General features: G+C 41.9%; 1 protein-coding gene across 2 annotated transcripts in view; it reads left to right on the top strand.

The window, feature by feature from the left end:
- LOC139373292 (neural cell adhesion molecule 2-like) overlaps nt 1-26,907 on the top strand; it is a 424,626-nt gene that overhangs the window by 321,797 nt on the left and 75,922 nt on the right. For both annotated transcript variants that reach the window (XM_071113646.1, XM_071113645.1), the window contains exons 6-7: nt 9,588-9,705; nt 15,547-15,716. In XM_071113646.1, the coding sequence (XP_070969747.1) occupies nt 9,588-9,705; nt 15,547-15,716 (288 nt within the window). The remainder of the gene's footprint in view (nt 1-9,587; nt 9,706-15,546; nt 15,717-26,907) is intronic.

Raw genomic sequence — 26,907 nt, 5'->3', positions numbered from 1 at the left:
ACCGGTAACAACGTCGCCTATGGGCACAAACCCACCATTGCTGGACCAGACAGGACTGGCAAAAAGTGCTCTTCACTGATGAGTCGCGGTTTTGTCTCACCAGGGGTGATGCTCGGATTCACATTTATCGTCGGAGGAATGAGTGTTACACCGAGGACTGTACTCTGGAGCGGGATCAATTTGGAGTTGGAGGGTCCGTCATGGTCTGGGGCGGTGTGTCACAGCATCACGGACTGAGCTTGTTGTCATTGCAGGCAATCTCAATGCTATGCGTTACAGGGAAGACATCCTCCTCCCTCATGTGGTACACAGAAAGAACTGGCAAACCTATTTTATTGACTTGGCCAAAGCTTTTGATACGTTAGACCATTCCATTCTTGTTGGCCAGCTAAGGAGTATTGGTGTCTCTGAGGGGTCTTTGGGCTGGTTTGCTAACTACCTCTCTCAAAGAGTGCTTTGTATAACGCAAACATCTGCTGTCTCTATAACTGCGTACCCCAAGGCTCGATCCTAGGCCCCATGCTCTTATCAATTTACATCAACAACATAGCTCAGGCAGAGGAATCTCTCATCCGTTTATATGCAGATGATACAGTTATATTCAGCTGGCCCCTCCCCGGATGTTGTGTTAAATGCTCTACAACAAAGCTTTCTTAGTGTCCAACAAGATTTCTCTACCCTTAGCCTTGTTCTAAACACATCAAAAATGAAAGTCATGTGGTTTGGTTTGAGGAATGCCCCTCTTCCCACAGGTGTTATTACTACCTCTAAGGGTTTAGAGCTTGAGGTAGTCACACCATACAGGTACTTGGGAGTATGGCTAGACGGTGCACTGTCCTTCTCTCTTTCACACCAGCAGCCAAACTAACCCTGATTCAGATGACCACCATGCTAGAGACATACTTTTTAGATTGGCAGGTAAGTGTGCAATCGAGCGGCTAGATGTTCTTTACCATTCGGCCATCAGATTTGCCACCAATGCGCCTTATTCGACACATCACTGAACTCTACAGAGGAGTATAAACTGGTCATTTCTGTATACCCGTTGCAACACCCACTGGTTGATGCTTATTTATAAAACCCTCTTAGGCCTCACTCCCCCCATCTGAGATATCTACTGCAGCCCTCATCCTCCACATACAACACCCATTCTGCCAGTCACATTCTGTTAAAGGTCCCCAAAGCACACACATCCCTGGGTCGCTCCTCTTTTTAGTTCTCTGCATCTAGCGACTGGAACGAGCTGCAACAAACACTCAAACTGGACAGTTTTATCTCAATCTCTTAATTCAAAGAAAAGACTCAATCATGGACACTGTTACTGACAGTTGTGGCTGCTTTGTGTGATGTATTGTTGTCTTTACCTTCTTGCCCTTTGTGCTGTTTTCTGTGCCCAATAATGTTTGTACCCTGTTTTGTGTTGCTTCCATGTTGTTGTTATGTTGTGTTGCTACCATGCTGTGTTGTCATGTGTTGCTGCCTTGTTATGTTGTTTTCTTAGGTCTCTCTTTATGTAGTGTTGTCTCTCTTGTTATGATCAAATCAAATGTATTTATATAGCCCTTCGTACATCAGCTGATATCTCAAAGTGCTGTACAGAAACCCAGCCTAAAACCCCAAACAGCAAGCAATGCAGGTGTAGAAGCACGGTGGCTAGGAAAAACTCCATAGAAAGGCCAAAACCTAGGAAGAAACTTAGAGAGGAACCAGGCTATGTGGGGTGACTAGTCCTCTTCTGGCTGTGCCGGATGGAGATTATAACAGAACATGGCCAAGATGTTCAAATGTTCATAAATTACCAGCATGGCCAAATAATAAGGCAGAACAGTTGAAACTGGAGGTGGACTGGGGACAGCAAGGAGTCATCATGTCAGGTAGTCCTGAGGCATGGTCCTAGGGCTCAGGTCCTCCGAGAGAGAGAAAGAAAGAGAGAAAGAGAGAATTAGAGAGAGCACACTTACATTCACACAGGACAACGAATAGGACAGGAGAAGTACTCCAGATATAACAAACTGACCCTAGCCCCCCGACACATAAACTACTGCAGCATAAATACTGGAGGCTGAGACAGGAGGGGTCAGGAGACACTGTGGCCCCATCCGAGGACACCCCCGGACAGGGCCAAACAGGAAGGATATAACCCCACCCACTTTGCCAAAGCACAGCCCCCACACCACTAGAGGGATATATTCAACCATCAACTTACCATCCTGATACAAGGCTGAGTATAGCCCACAGGGGGGGGGGCAACCCAGACAGGAAGATCACATCAGTGACTCAACCCACTCAAGTGACGCACCCCTTCTAGGGACGGTATGAAAGAGCCCCAGTAAGCCAGTGACTCAGCCCCTGTAATAGGGTTAGAGGCAGAGAATCCCAGTGGAAAGAGGGGAACCGGCCAGGCAGAGACCGCAAGGGCGGTTCGTTGCTCCAGAGCCTTTCCGTTCACCTTTCCACTCCTGGGCCAGACTACACTCAATCATATGACCCACTGAAGAGATGAGTCTTCAGTAAAGACTTAAAGGTTGAGACCGAGTTTGCGTCTGTGACATGGGTAGGCAGACCATTCCATAAAAATGGAGCTCTATAGGAGAAAGCCCTGCCTCCAGCTGTTTGCTTAGAAATTATTGGGACAATTTTGAGGCCTGTGTCTTGTGACCGTAGCGTACGTGTAGGTATGTACGGCAGGACCAAATCAGAGAGATTGGTAGGAGCAAGCCCATGTAATGCTTTGTAGGTTAAAACCTTGAAATCAGCCCTTGCCTTGACAGGAATCCAGTGTAGGGAGGCTAGCACTGGAGTAATATGATACATTTTTTTGGTTCTAGTCAGGATTCTAGCAGCCGTATTTAGCACTAACTGAAGTTTATTTAGTGCTTTATCCGGGTAGCCGGAAAGTAGAGCATTGCAGTAGTCTAACCTAGAAGTGACAAAAGCATGGATACATTTTTCTGCATCATTTTTGGACAGAAAGTTTCTGATTTTTGTTACGTAGATGGAAAAAAGCTGTCCTTGAAATGGTCTTCAAAAGAGAGGGTCCAGAGTAACGCCGAGGTCCTTCAGTTTTATTTGAGACGACTGTACAACCATTAAGATTAATTGTCAGATTCAACAGAAGATCTCTTTGTTTCTTGGGACCTAGAACAAGCATCTCTGTTTTGTTCGAGTTTAAAAGTAGAAAGTTTGCAGCCATCCACTTCCTTATGTCTGAAACACATGCTTCTAGCGAGGGCAATTTTGGGGCTTCACCATGTTTCATTGAAATGTACAGCTGTGTGTCATCCGCATAGCAGTGAAAGTTAACATTATGTTTTCGAATGACATCCCCAAGAGGTAAAATATATAGTGAAAACAATAGTGGTCCTAATACGGAACTTTGAGGAACACCGAAATTTACAGTTGATTTGTCAGAGGACAAACCATTCACAGAGACAAACTGATATCTTTCCAACAGATAAGATCTAAACCAGGCCAGAACTTGTCCGTGTAGACCAATTTGGGTTTCCAATCTCTCCAAAAAAATGTGGTGATTGATGGTATCAAAAGCAGCACTAAGGTTTAGGAGCACGAGGACAGATGCAGAGCCTCGGCCTGATGCCATTAAAAGGTCATTTACCACCTTCACAAGTGCAGTCTCAGTGCTATGATGGGGTCTAAAACCAGACTGAAGCATTTCGTATACATTGTTTGTCTTCAGGAAGGCAGTGAGTTGCAACAGCCTTTTCTAAAAATGTTGAGAGGAATGGAAGATTCGATATGGGTCAAGGTTGGGCTTTTTCAAGAGAGGCTTTATTACTGCCACTTTTAGTGAGTTTGGTACACATCCGGTGGATAGAGAGCCGTTTATTATGTTCAACATAGGAGGGCCATGCACAGGAAGCAGCTCTTTCAGTAGTTTAGTTGGAATAGAGTCCAGTATGCAGCTTGAAGGTTTAGAGGCCATGATTATTTTCATAATTGTGTCAAGAGATATAGTACTAAAACACTTGAGCGTCTCTCTATCCTAGGTCCTGGCAGAGTTGTGCAGACTCAGGACAACTGAGCTTTGAAGGAATACGCAGATTTAAAGAGGAGTCTGTAATTTGCTTTCTAATAATCATGATCTTTTCCTCAAAGAAGTTCATGAATTTATCACTGCTGAAGTGAAAGTCATCCTCTCTTGGGGAATGCTGCTTTTTAGTTAGCTTTGCGACAGTATCAAAAAGGAATTTCGGTACTGTCTTTCCAAGCTAGTCGGAAGACTTCCCGTTTGGTGTGGCGCCATTTCCGTTCCAATTTTCTGGAAGCTTGCTTCAGAGCTTGGGTATTTTCTGTGTACCAGGGAGCTGGTTTCTTATGATAAATGTTTTTAGTTTTTAGGGGTGCAACTGCATCTTGGGTATTGCGCAAGGTTAAATTGAGTTCCTCAGTTAGGTGATTAACTGATTTTTGTCCTCTGGCGTCCTTGGGTAGACAGAGGGAATCTGGAAGGACATCAAGGAATCTTTGTGTTGTCTGTGAATTTATAGCACAACTTTTGATGTTCCTTGGTTGGGGTCTGAGCAGATTATTTGTTGCAATTGCAAATGTAATAAAATGGTGGTCCGATAATCCTGGACTATGAGGAAAAACATTAAGATCCACAACATTTATTCCATGGGACAAAACTAGGTCCAGAGTATGACTGTGACAGTGAGTGGGTCCAGAGACATGTTGGACAAAACCCACTGAGTCGATGATGGCTCCGAAAGCCTTTTGGAGTGGGTTTGTGGACTTTTCCATGTGAATATTAAAGTCCCCAAAGATTACAATATTATCTGCTATGACTCCAAGGTCCGATAGGAATTCATGGAACTCAATGATGTGTGTTTTGTCCTATATTTATATTGTATTTATTTTGAATTTTTAATCCCAGGCCCCTGTCTCCGCAGGAGGCCTTTTGCCTTTTGGTAGGCCATCATTGTAAATAAGAATTTGATTTAACTGACTTGTCTAGTTAAATAAAAAATACAATGTAAAAAATGATCCACTTTGAAATGATGTAGTGTGCCCAGTGGGAACTGGGATAGGGAAAGACTAACCTAAGAGTCCTAAGGAGCGGAACACTAAGTAGAAAGGAGGGAAGAAAACCCCTCTAAATTGCCCAAAGTAAGGCCCTCTAAAGAAGCATAGATACTATATGTGGCCCTAATGGCATTTGAAGTATAGTAACACGTGCCTTAAGTGAATTAGACCTTAGGAGACCATAAGTGAAACACTAAAAAAAGAAACACCCCAAGTAAGGCCCTAAGTAACATAAATATATGTAGCCATTTGTGTGTTTGTCCCAAAGTGGATATAATTTTCCTCAAGCCTCAGAATTATATATGAAACTATAGATTCAACCAAATAGTTGTGTAAAAACATATTTATAAGTTTAGTTGAGGGGGGAATAATTACATCAGTCAGTGTCAGTCAGTACAGAGTTGGTCTATAATGGAGTAAACCGTGATACGGCTCAGATGTTTTTGAATAGTATTTGCATTGATATTATCATGCAGACAGTGTGGCTAGCCTAGCGTACCCTTCCCTCTCAGACTCCGGCGTTATCATCAAAGGGCTGGCCTCCCGCTGATTGGCTGGTGGATAGGGGGTCAACTCAGCAGAGTGTCCTACTCCTCTTCTGATTGGCCGGCTGAAAAGAAAAGGTCGCCAGGGAAGAGGCTGAGTCATTTGAGGGTGATACCCATCGGCTACACCTGCTTTTTCCTCACCCTTTCCAATTGAAACAACTTTTAATTACAAACCGGGGCTGTAGCCTTTTCAAACTCATCATTGTTCAGACGACCTTCAGAAATACAGTGCCTTGCGAAAGTATTCGGCCCCCTTGAACTTTGCGACCTTTTGCCACATTTCAGGCTTCAAACATAAAGATATAAAACTGTATTTTTTTGTGAAGAATCAACAACAAGTGGGACACAATCATGAAGTGGAACGACATTTATGGGATATTTCAAACTTTTTTAACAAATCAAAAACTGAAAAATTGGGCGTGCAAAGTTATTCAGCCCCTTTACTTTCAGTGCAGCAAACTCTCTCCAGAAGTTCAGTGAGGATTTCTGAATGATCCAATGTTGACCTAAATGACTAATGATGATAAATACAATCCACCTGTGTGTAATCAAGTCTCCGTATAAATGCACCTGCACTGTGATAGTCTCAGAGGTCCGTTCAAAGTGCAGAGAGCATCATGAAGTACAAGGAACACACCAGGCAGGACCGAGATACTGTTGTGAAGAAGTGTAAAGCCGGATTTGGATACAAAAAGATTTCCCAAGCTTTAAACATCCCAAGGAGCACTGTGCAAGCGATACTATTGAAATGGAAGGAGTAACAAGACAATGATCCAAAACATAAAGCAAAATCTACAATGGAATGGTTCAAAAATAAACATATCCAGGTGTTAGAATGGCCAAGACAAAGTCCAGACCTGAATCCAATCGAGAATCTGTGGAAAGAACTGAAAACTGCTGTTCACAAATGCTCTCCATCCAACCTCACTGAGCTCGAGCTGTTTTGCAAGGAGGAATGGGAAAAAATGTCAGTCTCTCGATGTGCAAAACTGATAGAGACATACCCCAAGCGACTTACAGCTGTAATCGCAGCAAAATGTGGCGCTACAAAGTATTAACTTAAGGGGGCTGAATAATTTTGCACGCCCAATTTTTCAGTTTTTGATTTGTTAAAAAAGTTTGAAATATCCAATAAATGTCGTTCCACTTCATGATTGTGTCCCACTTGTTGTTGATTCTTCACAAAAAAATACAGTTTTATATCTTTATGTTTGAAGCCTGAAATGTGGCAAAAGGTCGCAAAGTTCAAGGGGGCCGAATACTTTCGCAAGGCACTGTAAGTTTTGATTTAGGTAGATATTTCCCTCACATTTTTTTTGCGTGCATGCATATGTTGGTGTGTTTCTGGGCATTTTTGTCTATTACCGTATGTTTGTGTGCACAAGGGAGCATGTGTTTCCCCCCATATATCTCTCAACTTTTCTTCTTCTCCAAGTCTTTGAAATTGAAACTATAGAGGAGATTAAACATTTATTATCTTGGCTACTTAGCATGTTGCTGTCTCTGTGCCTAGTATGGGTCTCCCATTAACTGAGCTGTTTTCAATTAGGCTCACTGATGTGGGAATGGACTGTATTGGATCAGGGACTTGAGAGAATGGTGTTCGATTGGCAAGCAAATCAATGGTAATCTTGTCTGAGAGCGAGAGAGAGAGAAATTCTGTCTCAGCTCAACCTGTGGCACAGTTGTACTGAATAAAAACACATGCAATTGATATTGCTTGGCCGTTTCAATAGCCTGAAGCTTGGAAAGTTTTGATATTCATATACAGTGGGGTTGCCTTGATAAAGATGCGCAATAATAACTTAATAAAATAATTAAAATACTTAGTTATCCTCCCTAGGGTACGTGAGACGGTAGCGTCCCACCTCTTTAACAGCCAGTGAAACTGCAGGGCGCCAAATTCAAAACAACAGAAATCCCATAATTAAAATTCCTCAAACATGTTTTTTACACCATTTTAAAGATACACTTCTTGTAAATCCAGCCACAGTGTTTCAAAAAGGCTTTACGGCAAAAGCAAACCAAACGATTATTTAAGGTGAGTGCCTATTCACAGACTAACACAGCCATTTTTCCAGCCAAATAGAGGATTCACAAAAAGCAGATAAAATTAATCACTTACCTTTGATGATCTTCATCAGATGACACTCATAGGACTTTATGTTACACAATACATGTATGTTTTATTCAGTAAAGTTCATAATTATATCCAAAAATCTGAGTTTACATTGGCGCCTTACGTTCAGAAGTTCCAAAACATCCTTTGATTTTGCAGAGAGCCACATCAATTGACAGGAATACTCATAATAGACATTGCTAAAAGATACAACTGTTATGCATGGATTTTAGATGCACTTCTCCTTAATGCAACCGCTGTGTCAGATTTCAAAAAAGCTTTACGAAAAAAGCAAACCATGCAATGATCTGAGTCGGCGCTCAGAGCCCAATCAAGACACAAATATATCCGGCATATTATGCAGTCAACAAAAGTCATAAATAGCATTATAAATCTTCATCTACCTTTGCTGATCTTCATCGGAATGCACTCCCAGGACTCCCACTTCCACAATAAATGTTTGTTTTGTTCGGTAATGTCCATCATTTATGTCCAAATAGTTACTTTTGTTAGCGCGTTTGGTAAACAAATCCAAAGTTACGAAGCACGTCACTAAAAGCAGACGAAATGTCAAAAAGTTCTGGAACAGTCAGTAGAAACATGTCAAACGATGTCTTGAATCAATCTTTAGGACCGGAGTATTCCATTGTCTTTAGAAGTGCGATGAAACAGAGCTCCCTCTCATGTGAATGCGCATGGTCAGAGCATGTTCAGCTCATGGCAGACCTTACTCATTCCCTTGTCCTTCGTCCCCACTTCACAGTAGAAGCATCAGACAAGGTTCTAAAGACTCTTGACATCTAGTGGAAGCCTTAGGAAGTGCAACGTTACCAATATCCCACTGTATCTTCAATAGGAGCGGAGTTGAAAATCGACCAACCTCAGATTTCCCACTTCCTGGTTGGATTTCTTCACAGGGTTTTGCCTGCCATATGAGTTCTGTTATACTCACATACATCATTCAAACAGTTTTAGAAACTTCAGAGTGTTTTCTATCCAAACTAATAATATTCATATTCTAGCTTTTATGGCTTTGTAGCAGGCCGTTTACTCTGGGCATGCTTTTCATCCGGATGTGAAAATACTGCCCCCTACCCCAAAGAAGTTATGCTATTTTATATATATAATACAAATGCTTAGAGAGCAAGATTTTGTTTAACAATAATAACAAGAATACACCTACTGCTTTCATATAGGCTAACCAGTTAGGTGTAGGACGACAGGCTAAGTGCTAGCTACTGCTGTCAACCAGGCTAACCAGCTAGGTCTAGGATAACAGGGTAAATGCAATCTACCACTGTTAGCCTGGTTAGCTAGCTAGGCTTGGTTGACTTGCTACATGCTGGCTAACACTATTAGCCTGGTTAACCAGCTAGGCTAGGATGACAGGCTAAATTCTAGCTTAATGTTAGTCTGGTTAACTAGCTGGGATGACAGGCTAAATGCTAACTACCATTGCTAGCATGATTACCTGCCTACCTGTCCCTTGGAAGACTGCAGAGTGACATTACAATGTCCCATTGCCCCTCTAAGGAGCATTGACCGTGCACAGTAAATCACTTGGTGTTGATGAACGGTGGCGAATTAACATGTAGAATCGTTTGGAAATTTGAAAAAAATTGCTGATATTCTATGGTCAGAAGCAATAGCACGACCACTCTCTGCACAACCACTGTGCACGGCCGACATTCGTGTTGATCTGTCTTGTTCTTAAGTCACAACAATGACTTCATTCATCTTCATTTGAAGATGGGGTGGGGAAGGTGAAAATGCTAGTTACCTGTGTGCATATTGTTTCACTGCCATTGTTTTGCTCTCGCATGTGTAATTTGAGGAAGTTCTCACCACTAACTGTCATCTTTGTCTTGTTCCTATAGTTCCTCCTGTGCTGTCGGTACTACAGCAGTCATTCAATGCCACAGCAGATTACCAGGAGTCAGTGACTTTCACCTGCATCACATCAGGATCCCCCAACCCCGAGGTCACCTGGCACAGGTACAGTTAGCCCCCCTACACACTACGTCAGGGTTGTGTTCATTAAGCACAAAATGGAAGAACAGAGTATGCATTACCTGAACTTCAATAAGAAGCCCTTGTTTTTGTTTTACATTGCAAAACGATTTGCAACCTTGTGACCTAATATACATGATTAATGTATCCTATTCATACATCTAAACTTCTTCATACGCTTGTGGCTTGGCAAACCAAATGCAATCCACCCATTCGTTGACAAAACTATTAGCCAACCAGACCACTAGCTCAACCACATTTGGGGTATGTGTTGATTCATATTTTGGCGATGTCACCAAATGTAGTCTGGTTTATACAGTTGAAGTCGGTTTACATACACCTTAGCCAAATATATTTAAACTCAGTTGTTCACAATTCCTGACATTTAGTAAGTAAAAATTCCCTGTTTTATGTCCGTTAGGATCCCCACTTTATTTTAGGAATGTGAAATGTCAAATAATACTATAGAGAGTGATTTATTTCAGCTTTTATTTCTTTCGTCTCATTCCCAGTGGGTCAGAAGTTTACAGACACTCAATTAGTATTTGGTAGCATTGCCTTTACATTGTTTAACTTGGGTCAAGTGTTTCAGGTAGCCTTCCACAACCTTCCAACAATAAGTTGGGTGAATTTTGGCCCATTCCTCCTGACAGAGCTGGTGTAACTGATTCAGGTTTGTAGGCTTTCTTGCTCGCACACGCTTTTTCAGTTCTGCACAAATTATCTATAGGATTGAGGTCAGGGCTTTGTCATGGCCACTCCAATACCTTGACTTTGTTGTCCTTAAGCCATTTTGCCACAACTTTGGAAGTATGCTTTGGATTGTACATTTGGAAGACCAATTTCCGGCCAGGCTTTAACTTCCTGACTGATGTCTTGAGATTTTGCTTCAATATATCCATATAATTTTCCTCTCTCGTGATGCCATCTATTTTGTGAAGTGCATCAGTCCCTCCTGCAGCAAAGCACCCCCACAACATGATGCTACCACTCCCGTGCTTCCCGATTGGGATGGTGTTCTTCGGCTTGCAAGCTTCCCCCTTTTTCCTCCAAACATAACGATGGTCATCCAGCAAAAAGTACGATCTTTGTCCCCATGTGCAGTTGCAAACCGTAGTCTGGCTTTTTTTATGGCTGTTTTGGAGCAGTGGCTTCTTCCTTGCTATGTGGTCTTTCATGTTGTGTCGATATAGGACTCGTTTTACTGTGGATATACAGTGCCTTGCGAAAGTATTCGGCCCCCTTGAACTTTGCGACCTTTTGCCACATTTCAGGCTTCAAACATAAAGATATAAAACTGTATTTTTTTGTGAAGAATCAACAACAAGTGGGACACAATCATGAAGTGGAACGACATTTATTGGATATTTCAAACTTTTTTAACAAATCAAAAACTGAAAAATTGGGCGTGCAAAATTATTCAGCCCCCTTAAGTTAATACTTTGTAGCGCCACATTTTGCTGCGATTACAGCTGTAAGTCGCTTGGGGTATGTCTCTATCAGTTTTGCACATTGAGAGACTGAAATTTTTTCCCATTCCTACCTTGCAAAACAGCTCGAGCTCAGTGAGGTTGGATGGAGAGCATTTGTGAACAGCAGTTTTCAGTTCTTTCCACAGATTCTCGATTGGATTCAAGTCTGGACTTTGACTTGGCCATTCTAACACATGGATATGTTTATTTTTGAACCATTCCATTGTAGATTTTGCTTTATGTTTTGGATCATTGTCTTGTTGGAAGACAAATCTCCGTCCCAGTCTCAGGTCTTTTGCAGACTCCATCAGGTTTTCTTCCAGAATGGTCCTGTATTTGGCTCCATCCATCTTCCCATCAATTTTAACCATCTTCCCTGTCCCTGCTGAAGAAAAGCAGGCCCAAACCATGATGCTGCCATCACCATGTTTGACAGTGGGGATGGTGTGTTCAGTGTGATGAGCTGTGTTGCTTTTACGCCAAACATAACGTTTTGCATTGTTGCCAAAAAGTTCAATTTTGGTTTCATCTGACCAGAGCACCTTCTTCCACATGTTTGGTGTGTCTCCCAGGTGGCCCAGGTGTAAACGACACTTTTTATGGATATCTTTAAGAAATGGCATTCTTCTTGCCACTCTTCCATAAAGGCCAGATTTGTGCAATATACGACTGATTGTTGTCCTATGGACAGAGTCTCCCACCTCAGCTGTAGATCTCTGCAGTTCATCCAGAGTGATCATGGGCCTCTTGGCTGCATCTCTGATCAGTCTTCTCCTTGTATGAGCTGAAAGTTTAGAGGGACGGCCAGGTCTTGGTAGATTTGCAGTGGTCTGATACTCCTTCCATTTCAATATTATCGCTTGCACAGTGCTCCTTGGGATGTTTAAAGCTTGGGAAATATTTTTGTATCCAAATCCGGCTTTAAACTTATTCACAACAGTATCTCGGACCTGCCTGGTGTGTTCCTTGTTCTTCATGATGCTCCTGCACTTTTAACGTACCTCTGAGACTATCACGGTGCAGGTGCATTTATACGGAGACTTGATTACACACAGGTGGATTGTATTTATCATCATTAGTCATTTAGGTCAACATTGGATCATTCAGAGATCCTCACTGAACTTCTGGAGAGAGTTTGCTGCACTGAAAGTAAAGGGGCTGAATAATTTTGCACGCCCAATTTTTCAGTTTTTGATTTGTTAAAAAAGTTTGAAATATCCAATAAATGTCGTTCCACTTCATGATTGTGTCCCACTTGTTGTTGATTCTTCACAAAAAAATACAGTTTTATATCTTTATGTTTGAAGCCTGAAATGTGGCAAAAGGTCGCAAAGTTCAAGGGGGCCGAATACTTTCGCAAGGCACTGTAGATACTTTGTTACCTGTTTCCTCCAGCATCTTCCCAAGGTCCATTGCTGTTGTTCTGGGATAGATTTGCACTTTTCACACCAATGTACGTTCATCTCTAGGAGACAGAACGTGTCTCCTTCCTGAGCGGTATGACGGCTGCGTGGTCCCATGGTGTTTACACTTGTGTACTATTGTTTGTACAGATGAACGTGGTACCTTCAGGCATTTGAAAATTGCTCCCAAGGATGAACCAGACTTGTGGAGGTCCACAAATGTTTTTCTGAGGTCTTGGCTGATTTATTTTGATTTTCCCAAGAAGTCAGGCAAAGAGGCACTGAGTTTGATGGTAGACCTTGAAATACATCCACAGGTACACCTCCGACTTGCCAAAACTGTAGTTTGTTAACAAGACATTTGTGAAGTGGTTGAAAAACAAGTTTTAATGACTCCAACCTAAGTGTATGTCAACTTCCCGACTTCAACTGTATATCACTGTTACAGACTAGTGCTTCCTTCAATGTCCCAATGTTCTAAATGACACACGCACACACACACTCTTCACAAGCCAGTGCTGTCGACAGACACTGTAAACGATGACATCGCGTTGACACTGTGACATGTCCTTCTGAGTGTGCCGCCCTCTGTACCATGTGTTACATCTAACACAATCATTCATTCATACAACAGCTGTTGCATATATCCTGAACCTGAGTGACACACTCATTAGCATGGTGTTAGAAGCTATAATAACAGGATTGTGTTCATTAGGCACCAAATGGAAGAAAACAGTCTGAAACAAGGAGGAACCACTTGGGCTTGTCCAATGAGAAATGCAAATGTTTCCTCCATTGCAAAACACTTTAAAACACTTTTCATTGTATGCCCTAATGAACACAACACTGTTATCCTGTTACAGATGTAGGATCTTAATTTGACCAGTATTGTCGTAGCAAAATAATCCTGCAGCAACGGGATTTGAGTGTTTAGTCCGTAATGTTGCATGTCCGGTGACTAGGCGATTAGGTGGACAAAAGTGAAAATTGCAATACTGTTACTGTGTGTTAGTGAAGGTTTTCAATGAATTTATGTAAATCATAAAACTCATCTGCAACAGATCCTACACCTGTAACTTTTTGGTAACTTTCGTGAGTTAATGGCTTGTTCTGCCCTCTTCATAGCAAGTCAACAACCCCCTTTTCTCTTTCAAGATCTGTGTTTCCCTTCCTCTCTTTCGCAAAAGACCCCCAGCCTTTCCCGTTATTTTGTATATTCCAGTGCTAGCACACCGGATTCTTCTGGTCAACTAGTCATCAAGCCTTTGATTAGTTCAATCATGTGTGCTAGTGCTGGAATAGATGTAATAAGTGGAGTGGCTAGAAATACTTGAGGAGAGAAATTAAACTTTAGAGGGTCTCCCAAATGTGCATTCATGTATATGCTGCTCTATCAAATGCTAATACGGTTGTGTGGGAGGAATTCATAAATGTTGTGTGCATGTCAAAGGTCATTTTCAACTTTCAGAAGAAAAGTCTGAACTGTGCATTTAACCTTTGGAGTGGCTCCAAATGTAACAGTTTTTGTATTGGCTGTGGGAAGGATTGTGACTGACAATTTTTTTGTTCCCCCACTTCAAATTCACTCTTGTAATAGCTATTCTATCAATGGGAGAGATGGAGTTTTAATTGGCCATGTAATTACGGAAAGCAATTGAAATGTTAAGTCTAGGTTTATCCTGTGAAAATTATATCTCGATGTGCCTCGCCTTGCACCACTGGCTTGCCTAATTGCTCCATGTAGACTGTCACACTGTATTGAGTTCAAATAAATGGTTTAGAAAGCTCTGGTTTTTAACCATCCTGACAACCAAGCTTGACTCTGTACTGTGGCCGCATGTGACCACATCATCGTACACTCTTAGAAAAAAATATGCTTTCAAGAGTTCTTCGGCTGATCCCCCTTTGAAGGACCCCTTTTGGTTGCAGGTAAAACTCCTTTGGGCTCAATGGTAAAACTCAGGGTTGTGCATGGAACCAAAAATGGTTCTACCTGGAACCAAGGAGGGTCCTAACAGGAACCAAAATGGTTTCTCCTATGGGAACAGCCGAATAACCCTTAAGAGTGTACTGCCCTCTTTGTTCCACCTTGAACACTACTCCACACTGACCACAACTCAACCCTGACCGTAACTCCATCCTGACTGCAGCTTCACCCTAACACTTTGATCATCGCTCCACACGCTGACCACAGGTCATCACTGACCACAACTCAACTATGTCCATTGTGTTCTCGTCATGATGACGACTGCAATCTGACCACTGTGCCACCATAACCATAACCATACCCCCCTCCCTCCCCCTTTGCAAGACTGCACTCATAACCATTCTGGTATTAATGGTATTAAGGAGCTAGAGGACACCTATTTCTTTCTCATCTTCTTTCTCTCATACACCCTCCTTCCCCTCCTCCCTCAGTTACATTTCCTGTTGTGGTGTGTGGTGTTTCCACCTGGCTGGCTGGTTGTGCCTGCTTTCAGTCAGTCATAGACTCTGATACGGCCAGTGTAATTTCCTGTGCCTAGCGCGCTGCCCGCTCCACAGACCAGCTTGTACGTACACACACACACAGTTCTTAATTTCCTCCCTGGCTCCCTCCAGCCTTATTACTATACCTCAGTGTTTCTCCCAGTCCACTTTCAATTATCCTCCCTCTCTCTCGCTCTCTCTTTCCTTGAGAGACGGAGTTTTAACATCATTATAACGTGTGTGGGGGATGTGTGCATGTGACAAACAATTTATTGTGAAATGCAGTAAAGCTATTTTATGCTTATCGTATCAGGGTGACGGTGGTTTTGGGGGAGGGGGTGTTTGTGTCTGTGTGCATGCATGTTTTAACTCTATGTTTGCATGTGTGTGTAGTTGAATTGGTTGTGCACCTCAAGCCTATATGTTTTTATGTGTATTGTACGAATTAATCATCTCTACCTGTACTGTCTCTCTGCACACAGGAAGGGCCAGCAGTTGGAGAGGTCAGAGCAATATGTCCTCAACACCATGGAGGCAGGCAGGAGTACCCTGACCATCCGCAACATCATCCAGGGGGACGGGGGCGACTATACCTGCCGAGCCACCAACAAGGCCGGGGCAGAGGAGAGGGAGCTCTTCCTCAAAGTGTTCGGTGAGTGTAGCAGCATGTACTTCGTAGGCATCCATGCTTATGTTATGACACTCTCAAATTGAAGTAAACATGTCAAATGGTTTCGCGTCATTTAATAATTATAACCAACATATAATGTCCTTCTCAGCCATCTTAATGTCGTCCTGCTACTATACCTGGATTTTATCTGGTTATTTGATTCGACCAGAACCAGAATTGGACCTATGGTTGATATCAATTTCATTTTAGCATACCCATTTACTTTTGCCTATAGAAATCTAAAGTTTTTCTTTAGATTTCTATAGGTATTAGGCACTATAGAATGCTTTTAACATGTTTAATGTGTATTCCTTGGACCTTTTGCACGTCTCTCTGTGAATAATGGATTGGAATGAAAGATGCTGCGTCTTGAGAGTTACAAACTGCAAATTCCGCCATAGGCAGTAGGCACTATAATAATTTACATGTTTCCTGTGCATTATAAGCAACATATTCCAAAATAAGCTACGTATGCCTGAGTATTAACAAAGATTTTTTATAAATAACCCAAGATAGACCACAGCCTGTTGTTTCCAATGAGAACAAATAAGTCATAGTGAGCAGAACAAGCATGGAGGGGGGCAGAACCAAGCACGAGCGTTCTAGAACAGGGCTCCCCAAACCTGTTCCTGGAGAGATATCATCCTGTAGGTTTTCGCTCCAACCTTATTCTAGCGCACCTGATTCTAATTATTAGCTGGTTGATGGGTTAGTTACAACTGGAGTTACAGTGAAAAACCCACAGGAGGGTGGCTTTCCAGGAACAGCGTTGGAGAGCCCTTTTCTAGAATGTATTTCCATATTTCCGTTAGGGGGAACACATACTCTGTGAAGTGCACGTGTGTAATAACTATATCCACCCTTTTTTTTACTTTTGCAAAAGGTAAAATCGACTCAATTTAGTCCACTCTGTTCGTAAAATATTCTAGTTTTGGGAACAGAAAACTAAATTGCGATCAAATGTTTAATCGATTAGAACATTTGCATAATGTCGGCCAAAATCCATTTTGTTCCATCTGCCGGCCACTGGGCTTCTTCTTATCACCATATTTGTCATTGAGTGGAAACGCCAACCAGATGCTTCACAATTATACATCTGGTGAAATATCTGGCTCATTGTTCTATCTGTGTTATTATGAATACATATTGATTTGAATATAAGGTGTTTCATCTTGAGCGCAACAAACAGCCAATCCCTATTCACCAATGAAAAATATTATTTCAGAGGAAAACATTCACCATACAAATCGAATCAAAGTTTATTTGTCACGTGCGCTGAATACAACAGTGAAATGCTTACTTACAGGCTCTAACCAATAATGCAAAAAAGGTATTAGGTGAACAATAGGTAAGTAAAGAAATAAAAACAACAGTAAAAAGACAGTGAAAAGTAACAGTAGCGAGGCTATATACAGTAGCGAGGCTATAAAAGTAGCCGGGCTGATGGAGGCAGTATGTACATGTAGATATGGTTAAAGTGGCTATGCATATATGACTATGCATACAGTTGCATACAGTTGCCACTACCTCAACCAATCATCCAACAACTTGAATCTAATACAATTCCAGATTTATTGTACAGTCGGTGACACCCTGTTCATAAACGTTTACATTTAGATTTTCATAAAACTGCCAGCATTTTTCCTCCCTGATTATACTGATGGAGGTCTTTCCTCTTTAAGAAAATATATGGAGATTTGTGCTCTAGTAGTCATCAAGATCCTTTCAAGGCCAAGTTGTTCTTCAAAATGCACATTTTAAATTAAGAAGTTAGCAGAGGGCTTGAGTTTTGTTTCGCAAAGTGCGGCGTGAAACACAGTTGTAAGATAGTTTTATTACCCCTGACAGTTGAGAGAGCAGGGGATGAAGAGAAGAGAGCCCGCAGAGCGCTGCACTGGCCGACATCTGGTCTACCATGAAACATCAATTTATATAAGGGTCTTTTATATAATTTTTAATTTATTAATAATAATAATTGCTTTGTTTAAAAAGTAACGATACTTTGGAGATTTAATTTTCATTTAACCTAGAGTGAGCGAGAAAAAGGCAATTCTTGAACATGGGGTGAGACATTCTCACTCATTTGTAAATAAAGCCGCCAATAATTACATTTGGAGGATTCTAAATGAATATCTAAAGGTCATTTTCCATTAGGATCTGTGAGAATATCTGAGGGGATTTTATATATTTCAAAATGAATTAATAATAACAATCACTTTGTTTAAAAAGTAACGATATTTTAAAGATTTAGTTTTCATTTAACCTGGAGTGAGTGAGAAAAAGGCCCTTCTTGAACATGGGGTGAGACATTCTCACTAAAGCCAGTTTGTTATTTATAATTATTTATTTCTGGAGAAACCTAACTTGATTATTTAGCAGACATCACTTGCTTATATTCAGTGAACACATATATCTTAAGAATATCAAGGAATATTAATTTACCATTTTCGTTTCTCCATGCTTGTCTCAGAGCAGCGCGAAACGGTGCTGAAATAGATGTCAAAAGTGGGAAGGCTATTTATAACAATATTTTGGAGATTATTTTGTTTTCAGAAAAACGACAGTGAGCAATTGTAATCTGTATAAAGGCCAAAATAATATTTATAAAGGACAAAATATAGCCCTGCTAATAGCCATAATGTTCTGTAGTTTCGACCCAATGATTCGTCTGACAAACAAAGACCCTCGCGTCCTGCAGGCCCAGGCATGGATCAAAGCTGGCGAGACATTCAATGACGTCATCTTCACAGTCGAACCAACCGTGGCCCGTGAGCAATGTGCTCAACATTGCTACAGAAAATAAGGAAGAAGATGAAGCAAGCCAAGTCCCAAGTATCCGCTCAAACTCCATGTGTGGGTAGCAATTTCTCGCCAGGGACCAGGCCCATATTTGTTTTTTGATGGTAAGTTTGGCTATTTACAAAGCAAAAGGTATATAAAATATTGTAGCCTACACCTCACGGACAGTTATGTATAATAATTCACTCTTGCCTCCTTTTTCAGGTATCGTGGCTCGTGATTTCTTTGAGGAACAAATCATCAAGAGATATGCTGGACCCTATGTCAGAGTGGTGTTTCTGGGATCACATCGTTTCTTTCAAGGTAGGATTATACCAATATTTTGTTATATTTAGGCCTATTTACATGTATATTTCTATTATTGTACCTAATGTTGGCTGTTAGGCTAAATAAATACAAATCTTCTCCAAATGCAGACAATGGCCCAAAACACATTGCCCGGGTTTGCATTACAAATGAGGGCATAAACTGAGTCAAGACGCCAGCGAGTAAGAGTAAGTAGATCTTCATGTAGTTAAATAAAGGTGAAATAAAAATATTTATATAAAATATTTCTTTAGTGGCAACTGTATGCAACTGTATTTCTTTCTTTCTCTACATGTAGGTCTCCTGACTTAAACCTGATCGAACTTGTTTGGCATCAACTGAAAACATTAATCTGTAACTGCCAAGCCGACAAGCAAAGATAAACTGGTCAAGGCCATCAAGATGTTTTGGATAGAGAAATTGACCATACAACAATGCAACAAATACACTGATCATCTCACCTGTGGTCATGGAGCTGGGTGGAGTTGCGACTAAAATCTAGTTTAAATAAACATCTACATTTAAATGTATTTTTTCTCGTTACTTTATTAACGAAAGCATAAAGATGAAGAAATACTGTACTGCTGTTTAGAGTACTTAAGCATCAAATACATTGCAAGTTGAGGGATTTTCACAATAGTAGCCGGGCTTTAAAAAGTATATTGTCCTGCTAATAGGAAACATTTGCATGATGGGCTACACCTGCTACAGTACTAAAGTACACTTGTGAAAAACAAGTGTTTGAAAACCTGTTTTCAAAATGCCTCAAGTTGTCCGTCACTACTGTAAATAAAAACACAGCATCTTGTTTACATTCTTTATTGTAACCACAATGTCACAAATAATTTGTATCTACCTTTCCAATTACTTTTAGAGTTTGCTATTTACAAATGTTTGCTTTTCATTATTAGTTACATTGTTTTAGACTTTTTTCTTTAAATGATTGCTTTATGTAGGATGCTACATTTTTGACCAGTTGGAATTGAATGTAGGCCTAATAAGGAGAATCCTACTTCTAGAAGGCTGTTAAGCTTCATAGCCTACCTCAGCCAGTAAAGTTATTTTATATAGGTCTAGGCGCCAAAGAAATAGACTCCAATTAAACCCTTTTGTTGTTTGTAAAGTCAAATTAAAATGAAGATTATGGTTGAAATGAATTGTTCGACTGCTGTAGGTCTTTTCCATCTGTTGGTGTGCAACATTTACATAACAAGTTAGTTATATTTTCAGCACCAGCCACTGTTCACCTCCTATTGATTGTGCTGCGGTTGCCAGTTGTTTTTAAATTTAACCTCTTGATACTACCCATCCCGGATCCGGGAGTGTAATCATCGGCTGAAATTAATTAGCATATCGCAGCGGACATAAATATCCCTAGAAAATGTTCCTATTCATGAAAATCACAAATTAAATATTTTGAGACGCAGCTTAGCCTTTTGTTAATCACCCTGTCATCTCAGATTTTCAAAATATGCTTTACAGCATAGTGGTCCCTTACGGCTATTCTTCAACATAAATGCGTAAAAAGACGTCACAATGCTGTAGACACCTTGGGGAATACGTTTATTTATTTTTTTATTTATTTTTATTTCACCTCTATCAAGTTGAGAACAAGTTCTCATTTACAATTGCGACCTGGCCAAGATAAAGCGAAGAACTTCGACACATACAACAACACAGAGTTTCACATGGAGTAAAACAAACATACAGTCAATAGTACAGTATAAACAAGTCTATATACGATGTGAGCAAATGAGGTGAGATAAGGGAGGTAAAGGCAAAAAAAGGCCATGGTGGCAAAGTAAATACAATATAGCAAGTAAAACACTGGAATGGTAGATTTGCAATGGAAGAATGTGCAAAGTAGAAATAAAAATAATGGGGTGCAAAGGAGCAAAATAAATCAATTAATTAAATACAGTAGAGAAAGAGGTAGTTGTTTGGGCTAAATTATAGGTGGGCTATGTACAGGTGCAGTAATCTGTATCTGCTCTGACAGTTGGTGCTTAAAGCTAGTGAGGGAGATAAGTGTTTCCAGTTTCAGAGATTTTTGTAGTTCGTACCAGTCATTGGCAGCAGAGAACTGGAAGGAAAGAATTGGTTTTGGGGGTGACTAGAGAGATATACCTGCTGGAGCGTGTGCTACAGGTGGGAGATGCTATGGTGACCAGCGAGCTGAGATAAGGGGGGACTTTACCTAGCAGGGTCTTGTAGATGACATGGAGCCAGTGGGTTTGGCGACTAGTATGAAGCGAGGGCCAGCCAACGAGAGCGTACAGGTCGCAATGGTGGGTAGTATATGGGGCTTTGGTGACAAAACGGATTGCACTGTGATAGACTGCATCCAATTTGTTGAGTAGGGTATTGGAGGCTATTTTGTAAATGACATCGCCAAAGTCGAGGATTGGTAGGATGGTCAGTTTTACAAGGGTATGTTTGGCAGAATGAGTGAAGGATGCTTTGTTGCGAAATAGGAAGCCAATTCTAGATTTAACTTTGGATTGGAGATGTTTGATATGGGTCTGGAAGGAGAGTTTACAGTCTAACCAGACACCTAAGTATTTGTAGTTGTCCACGTATTCTAAGTCAGAGCCGTCCAGAGTAGTGATGTTGGACAGGCGGGTAGGTGCAGGTAGCGATCGGTTGAAGAGCATGCATTTAGTTTTACTTGTATTTAAGAGCAATTGGAGGCCACAGAAGGAGAGTTGTATGGCATTGAAGCTTGCCTGGAGGGTTGTTAACACAGTGTCCAAAGAAGGGCCAGAAGTATACCGAATGGTGTCGTCTGCGTAGAGGTGGATCAGAGACTCACCAGCAGCAAGAGCGACCTCATTGATGTATACAGAGAAGAGAGTCGGTCCAAGAATTGAACCCTGTGGCACCCCCATAGAGACTGCCAGAGGTCCGGACAGCAGACCCTCCGATTTGACACACTGAACTCTATCAGAGAAGTAGTTGGTGAACCAGGCGAGGCAATCATTTGAGAAACCAAGGCTGTCGAGTCTGCCGATGAGGATGTGGTGATTGACAGAGTCGAAAGCCTTGGCCAGATCAATGAATACGGCTGCACGGTAATGTTTCTTATCAATGGCGGTTAAGATATCGTTTAGGACCTTGAGCGTGGCTGAGGTGCACCCATGACCAGCTCTGAAACCAGATTGCATAGCAGAGAAGGTATGGTGAGATTCGAAATGGTCGGTAATCTGTTTGTTGACTTGGCTTTCGAAGACCTTAGAAAGGCATGGTAGGATAGATATAGGTCTGTAGCAGTTTGGGTCAAGAGTGTCCCCCCCTTTGAAGAGGGGGATGACCGCAGCTGCTTTCCAATCTTTGGGAATCTCAGACGACACGAAAGAGAGGTTGAACAGGCTAGTAATAGGGGTGGCAACAATTTCGGCAGATAATTTTAGAAAGAAAGGGTCCAGATTGTCTAGCCCGGCTGATTTGTAGGGGTCCAGATTTTGCAGCTCATTCAGAACATCAGCTGAACGGATTTGGGAGAAGGAGAAATGGGGAAGGCTTGGGCGAGTTGCTGTGGGGGGTGCAGTGCTGTTGACCAGGATAGGAGTAGCCAGGTGGAAAGCATGGCCAGCCGTAGAAAAATGCTTATTGAAATTCTCAATTATGGTGGATTTATCAGTGGTGACAGTGTTTCCTATCTTCAGTGCAGTGGGCAGCTGGGAGGAGGTGTTCTTATTCTCCATGGACTTTACAGTGTCCCAGAACTTTTTTGAGTTAGTGTTGCAGGAAGCAAATTTCTGCTTGAAAAAGCTAGCCTTGGCTTTTCTAACTGCCTGTGTATAATGGTTTCTAGCTTCCCTGAACAGCTGCATATCACGGGGGCTGTTCGATGCTAATGCAGAACGGCATAGGATGTTTTTGTCTTGGTTAAGGGCAGTCAGGTCTGGGGAGAACCAAGGAACCATATCTGTTCCTGGTTCTACATTTCTTGAATGGGGCATGTTTATTTAAGATGGTTAGGAAGGCATTTAAAAAAAATATCCAGGCATCCTCTACTGACGGGATGAGATCAATATCCTTCCAGGATACCCCGGCCAGATCGATTAGAAAGGCCTGCTCGCTGAAGTGTTTCAGGGAGCGTTTTACAGTGGTGAGTGGAGGTCGTTTGACCGCTGACCCATTACGGATGCAGGCAATGAGGCAGTGATCGCTGAGATCTTGGTTGAAGACAGCAGAGGTGTATTTAGAGGGCAAGTTGGTTAGGATGATATCTATGAGGGTGCTCGTGTTTAAGTCTTTGGGGAGGTACCTGGTAGGTTCATTGATAATTTGTGTGAGATTGAGGGCATCAAGTTTAGATTTTAGGATGGCTGGGGTGTTAAGCATGTTCCAGTTTAGGTCGCCTAGCAGCACGAGCTCTGAAGATAGATGGGGGGCAATCAGTTCACATATGCTGTCCAGAGCACAGCTGGGGGCAGAGGGTGGTCTATAGCAGGCGGCAACGGTGAGAGACTTGTTTTTAGAGAGGTGGATTTTTAAAAGTAGAAGTTCAAATTGTTTTGGTACAGACCTGGATAGTAGGACAGAACTCTGCAGGCTATCTTTGCAGTAGATTGCAACACCGCCCCCTTTGGCAGTTCTATCTTGTCTGAAAATGTTGTAGTTTGGAATTAAAATTTCAGAATTTTTGGTGGTCTTCCTAAGCCAGGATTCAGACACAGCTAGAACATCCGGGTTGGCAGAGTGTGCTAAAGCAGTGAATAGAACAAACTTAGGGAGGAGGCTTCTAATGTTAACATGCATGAAACCAAGGCTATTACGGTTACAGAAGTCGTCAAAAGAGAGCACCTGGGGAATAGGAGTGGAGCTAGGCACTGCAGGGCCTGGATTCACCTCTACATCGCCAGAGGAACAGAGGAGTAGAATAAGGGTGCGACTAAAAGCAATAAGAATTGGTCGTCTAGAACGTCTGGAACAGAGAGTAAAAGGAGGTTTCTGGGGGCGATAAAATAGCATCAAGGTATAATGTACAGACAAAGGTATGGTAGGATGTGAATACAGTGGAGGTAAACCTAGGTATTGAGTGATGAAGAGAGAGATATTGTCTCTAGAAACATCATTGAAACCAGGAGATGTCATTGCATGTGTGGGTGGTGGAACTAATAGGTTGGATAAGGTATAGTGAGCAGGACTAGAGGCTCTACAGTGAAATAAGCCAATAAACACTAACCAAAACAGCAATGGACAAGGCATATTGACATTAAGGAGAGGCATGTTTAGTCGAGTGATCAAAAGGGTCCGGTGAGTGGAGAGGTTGGTTGGGGGTCACGGCGATTTAGACAGCTAGCCAGGCCATCGGTAGCAAGCTAGCATAGGATGGAGGTCTGTTATTAGCCACCTCTTGCGTTCCGTCAGTAGATTAGTGGGGTTCCTTGTGGTAGAGGGGATTAATCCAAATCACACAACAACAACAACAAAAATAAAAACAATAGATATAGTTATAGAGGCCCAAGAAGAAGAAAAAAATTATAATAAAAATGTATAAATTGTCCGATTGTCTATTCAGATAGCTGCCGATAAGACAGCCAACGGCTAGCAGGCCGCAGATGGGCGCCCAGGCAACGTCGCGACGGAGGAGCCAGCCGGACAACTCCCTCGGGTAGACAACGTCGGCAGTCCAGCTGTGAAGGCCCGGTGGGGCTCCGTGTAGGCAGCAAAACGGGTCCGGATAGGTGACTGCAGCCCAGGAGTGATTGATGGAACTCTTCAGCTGGCTAGCTCCGGAACAATTGATGTTTGCTCCGGAATCGACGAAAGCCGATAGTCACACGGATAGCAGCTAGCTAGCTGTGAGATCCAGGTATGAATGTCCAGAGCCAACGGTCGAAATCCAGGGACATGGAGAGAGAAATTGGTCCGGTATGTTCCGTTCCGAGCCGCGCTGCGCTGCGCCGTACAAAACTGGCGATAGATTCTCGAGTCAAAGGACAGCCGATGACCACAAACCGTGGTTAGCTGAATACTAACAATTTGCCAGTAAAGAAGGAAACTAGCTTCTGAACTAGCTTCTGAACCAGCTTCTAAATAGCTTCTGGCTAGCTTCTGGCTAGCTCCTGGCTAGCTTCTGGCTAGCCTCTTGGAGCCTCCGGCTAGCTTCTTGGAGGATTACAGATCTGAGGTAAATAATACTTTTTTATAAATATAAATTGGTGAGGCGGGTTGCAGGAGAGTGTTTTGAAGATGAGTTTATGGAAAAATTAAAAAATGAATGTGAAAAAAGTTGTAAATATATATATATATACGGGACACGACAAGACAAGGACAAAAGACGTCTGAACTGCTATGCCATCTTGGACATCAAGATGTAGAAAGCTCAAGCTCATTCGTAGCCCATTCACAGCCATATAAGGAGTCATTGGCATGCAGCGCTTTCAAAATATGGGGCACTTCCTGATTGGATTTTTATCTGGGTTTCGCCTGTAACATCAGTCCTGTTGCACTCACAGACAATATCTTTGCAGTTTTGGAAACGTCAGAGTGTTTTCTATCCAAAGCTGTCAATTATATGCATAGTCGAGTATCTTGTCGTGACAAAATAGTGTTTTTTATCCAAAAATGAAATACTGCCCCCAGAGTTTCAAGATTAACCTTTATTTAACTAGGCAAGTCAGGTAAGAACACATTCTTATTTACAATGACGGCCTACCATAGCCAAACCCGGATGACACTGGGCCAATTGTGGGCTTCTCTATGGCGCTTCATGGCCGGATGTGATACAGCCTGTTTTCGAACCAGGGACTGTAGTAAAGCTGCTTGCACCGAGATGCAGTGTCTTAGACCGCTGCTCCACTCGCGGCCAAACCTGGATGACACTTGGCCAATTGTGCGCTGCTCTATAGCACTTCCAATCGTGGTCAGACATATGCTCCCTGCTTATTTCATTACATTATTATGCCGGTCTCAGAGCAAATAGCCTGGATTGTTACTCCCATCTCGTTCCTCTCCCTATTCCACGCATCATTCTCCGCCTGAGTGGCTCGCTTGTCGGCGTGCTGGCAGGATATGGCAGCACCTTCGGTTATGCGTCAAGTATTCAGCATAGCAAGTGTGTATGAAGGTCTGGTTATTCACAGGCAAATAGTAATATGCTCTTAACCGCTTTTCTGCCCTGTTTTCAATCGTCCACATGGCTGGGGGAACCTCTTCAGATTAATGCAGATGAAGGGAGTTAGATATGCATAGGAAGTGTAGTGTACTGTTTTTTTTCTTCTGTATATATGAATTACAAATCAGCCTTTACTTAAATCATGTTTCTAGTCTATTACATATTTACAATGTGTAATCATTGATGTCCCAGGAGCAGGAGTGGTAAACACTGTTGAAGTGTATAATTGTAATACATACATGCAGACACAGCACAGCAGTTTGATACACCTGGTATTGGATATGACCGGAAAAAAACTGGCTAAATAGCAATTTTCGTAAATTAACTTTATGACAAAAAAATATGCACAATCATTTATTTGTCTCTGCTAACATATTCCTCTGAATTATATATTTTTTTTGCTTGACTCGTTGTGACATTATTACTTACATTTGCTTCCACCGTAAATGTTTTGTCAGCCATCTTTGCTGAAGAAAGTCACCAGCGACGGGGTGGCTCACGTCGAATTAGTCTTTGGAACCACTCAATATGATTTTTCAAATATAAACCTTGGGACCCAAATGCATAATGAGTGCTCTAACTCCCCCTTGTGGTGGTCTGTAGCAATGAAGCCATAGCGTTGGGTACCTCTAAGTCCCGGGGTGTAAGCTCGCAACTTTTAAAGGAGGAACCACTGTAGGCTATATTGAAATGGGAATCTAATCTTCATGTTAAAAAACTTGAACCAAAAGCTTATTTTATACAATAATGTGTATAAGAGAAGACCTTGATGAAGGTATTGGCTAAATGCATTCCATTGTGCTACCAAGAGTCGCTTAATATCTTTTCATCTTCAGGTTGCTCCACTGAGCAGTTATTCGTCTATAAAGGAGAAGACACACTTGCACAGAATTTACCATCTCTTATACCTGTTGTTCAGAAGCTTAAGCCCATTCCCATATC

The sequence above is a fragment of the Oncorhynchus clarkii genome, chromosome 18 (genome assembly GCF_045791955.1).
Source record: "Oncorhynchus clarkii lewisi isolate Uvic-CL-2024 chromosome 18, UVic_Ocla_1.0, whole genome shotgun sequence".
Lineage (NCBI taxonomy): Eukaryota > Metazoa > Chordata > Actinopteri > Salmoniformes > Salmonidae > Oncorhynchus > Oncorhynchus clarkii.
The sequence above is the reverse complement of the archived record's forward strand: the minus strand, read 5'-3'. Positions and strand labels throughout refer to the sequence as shown.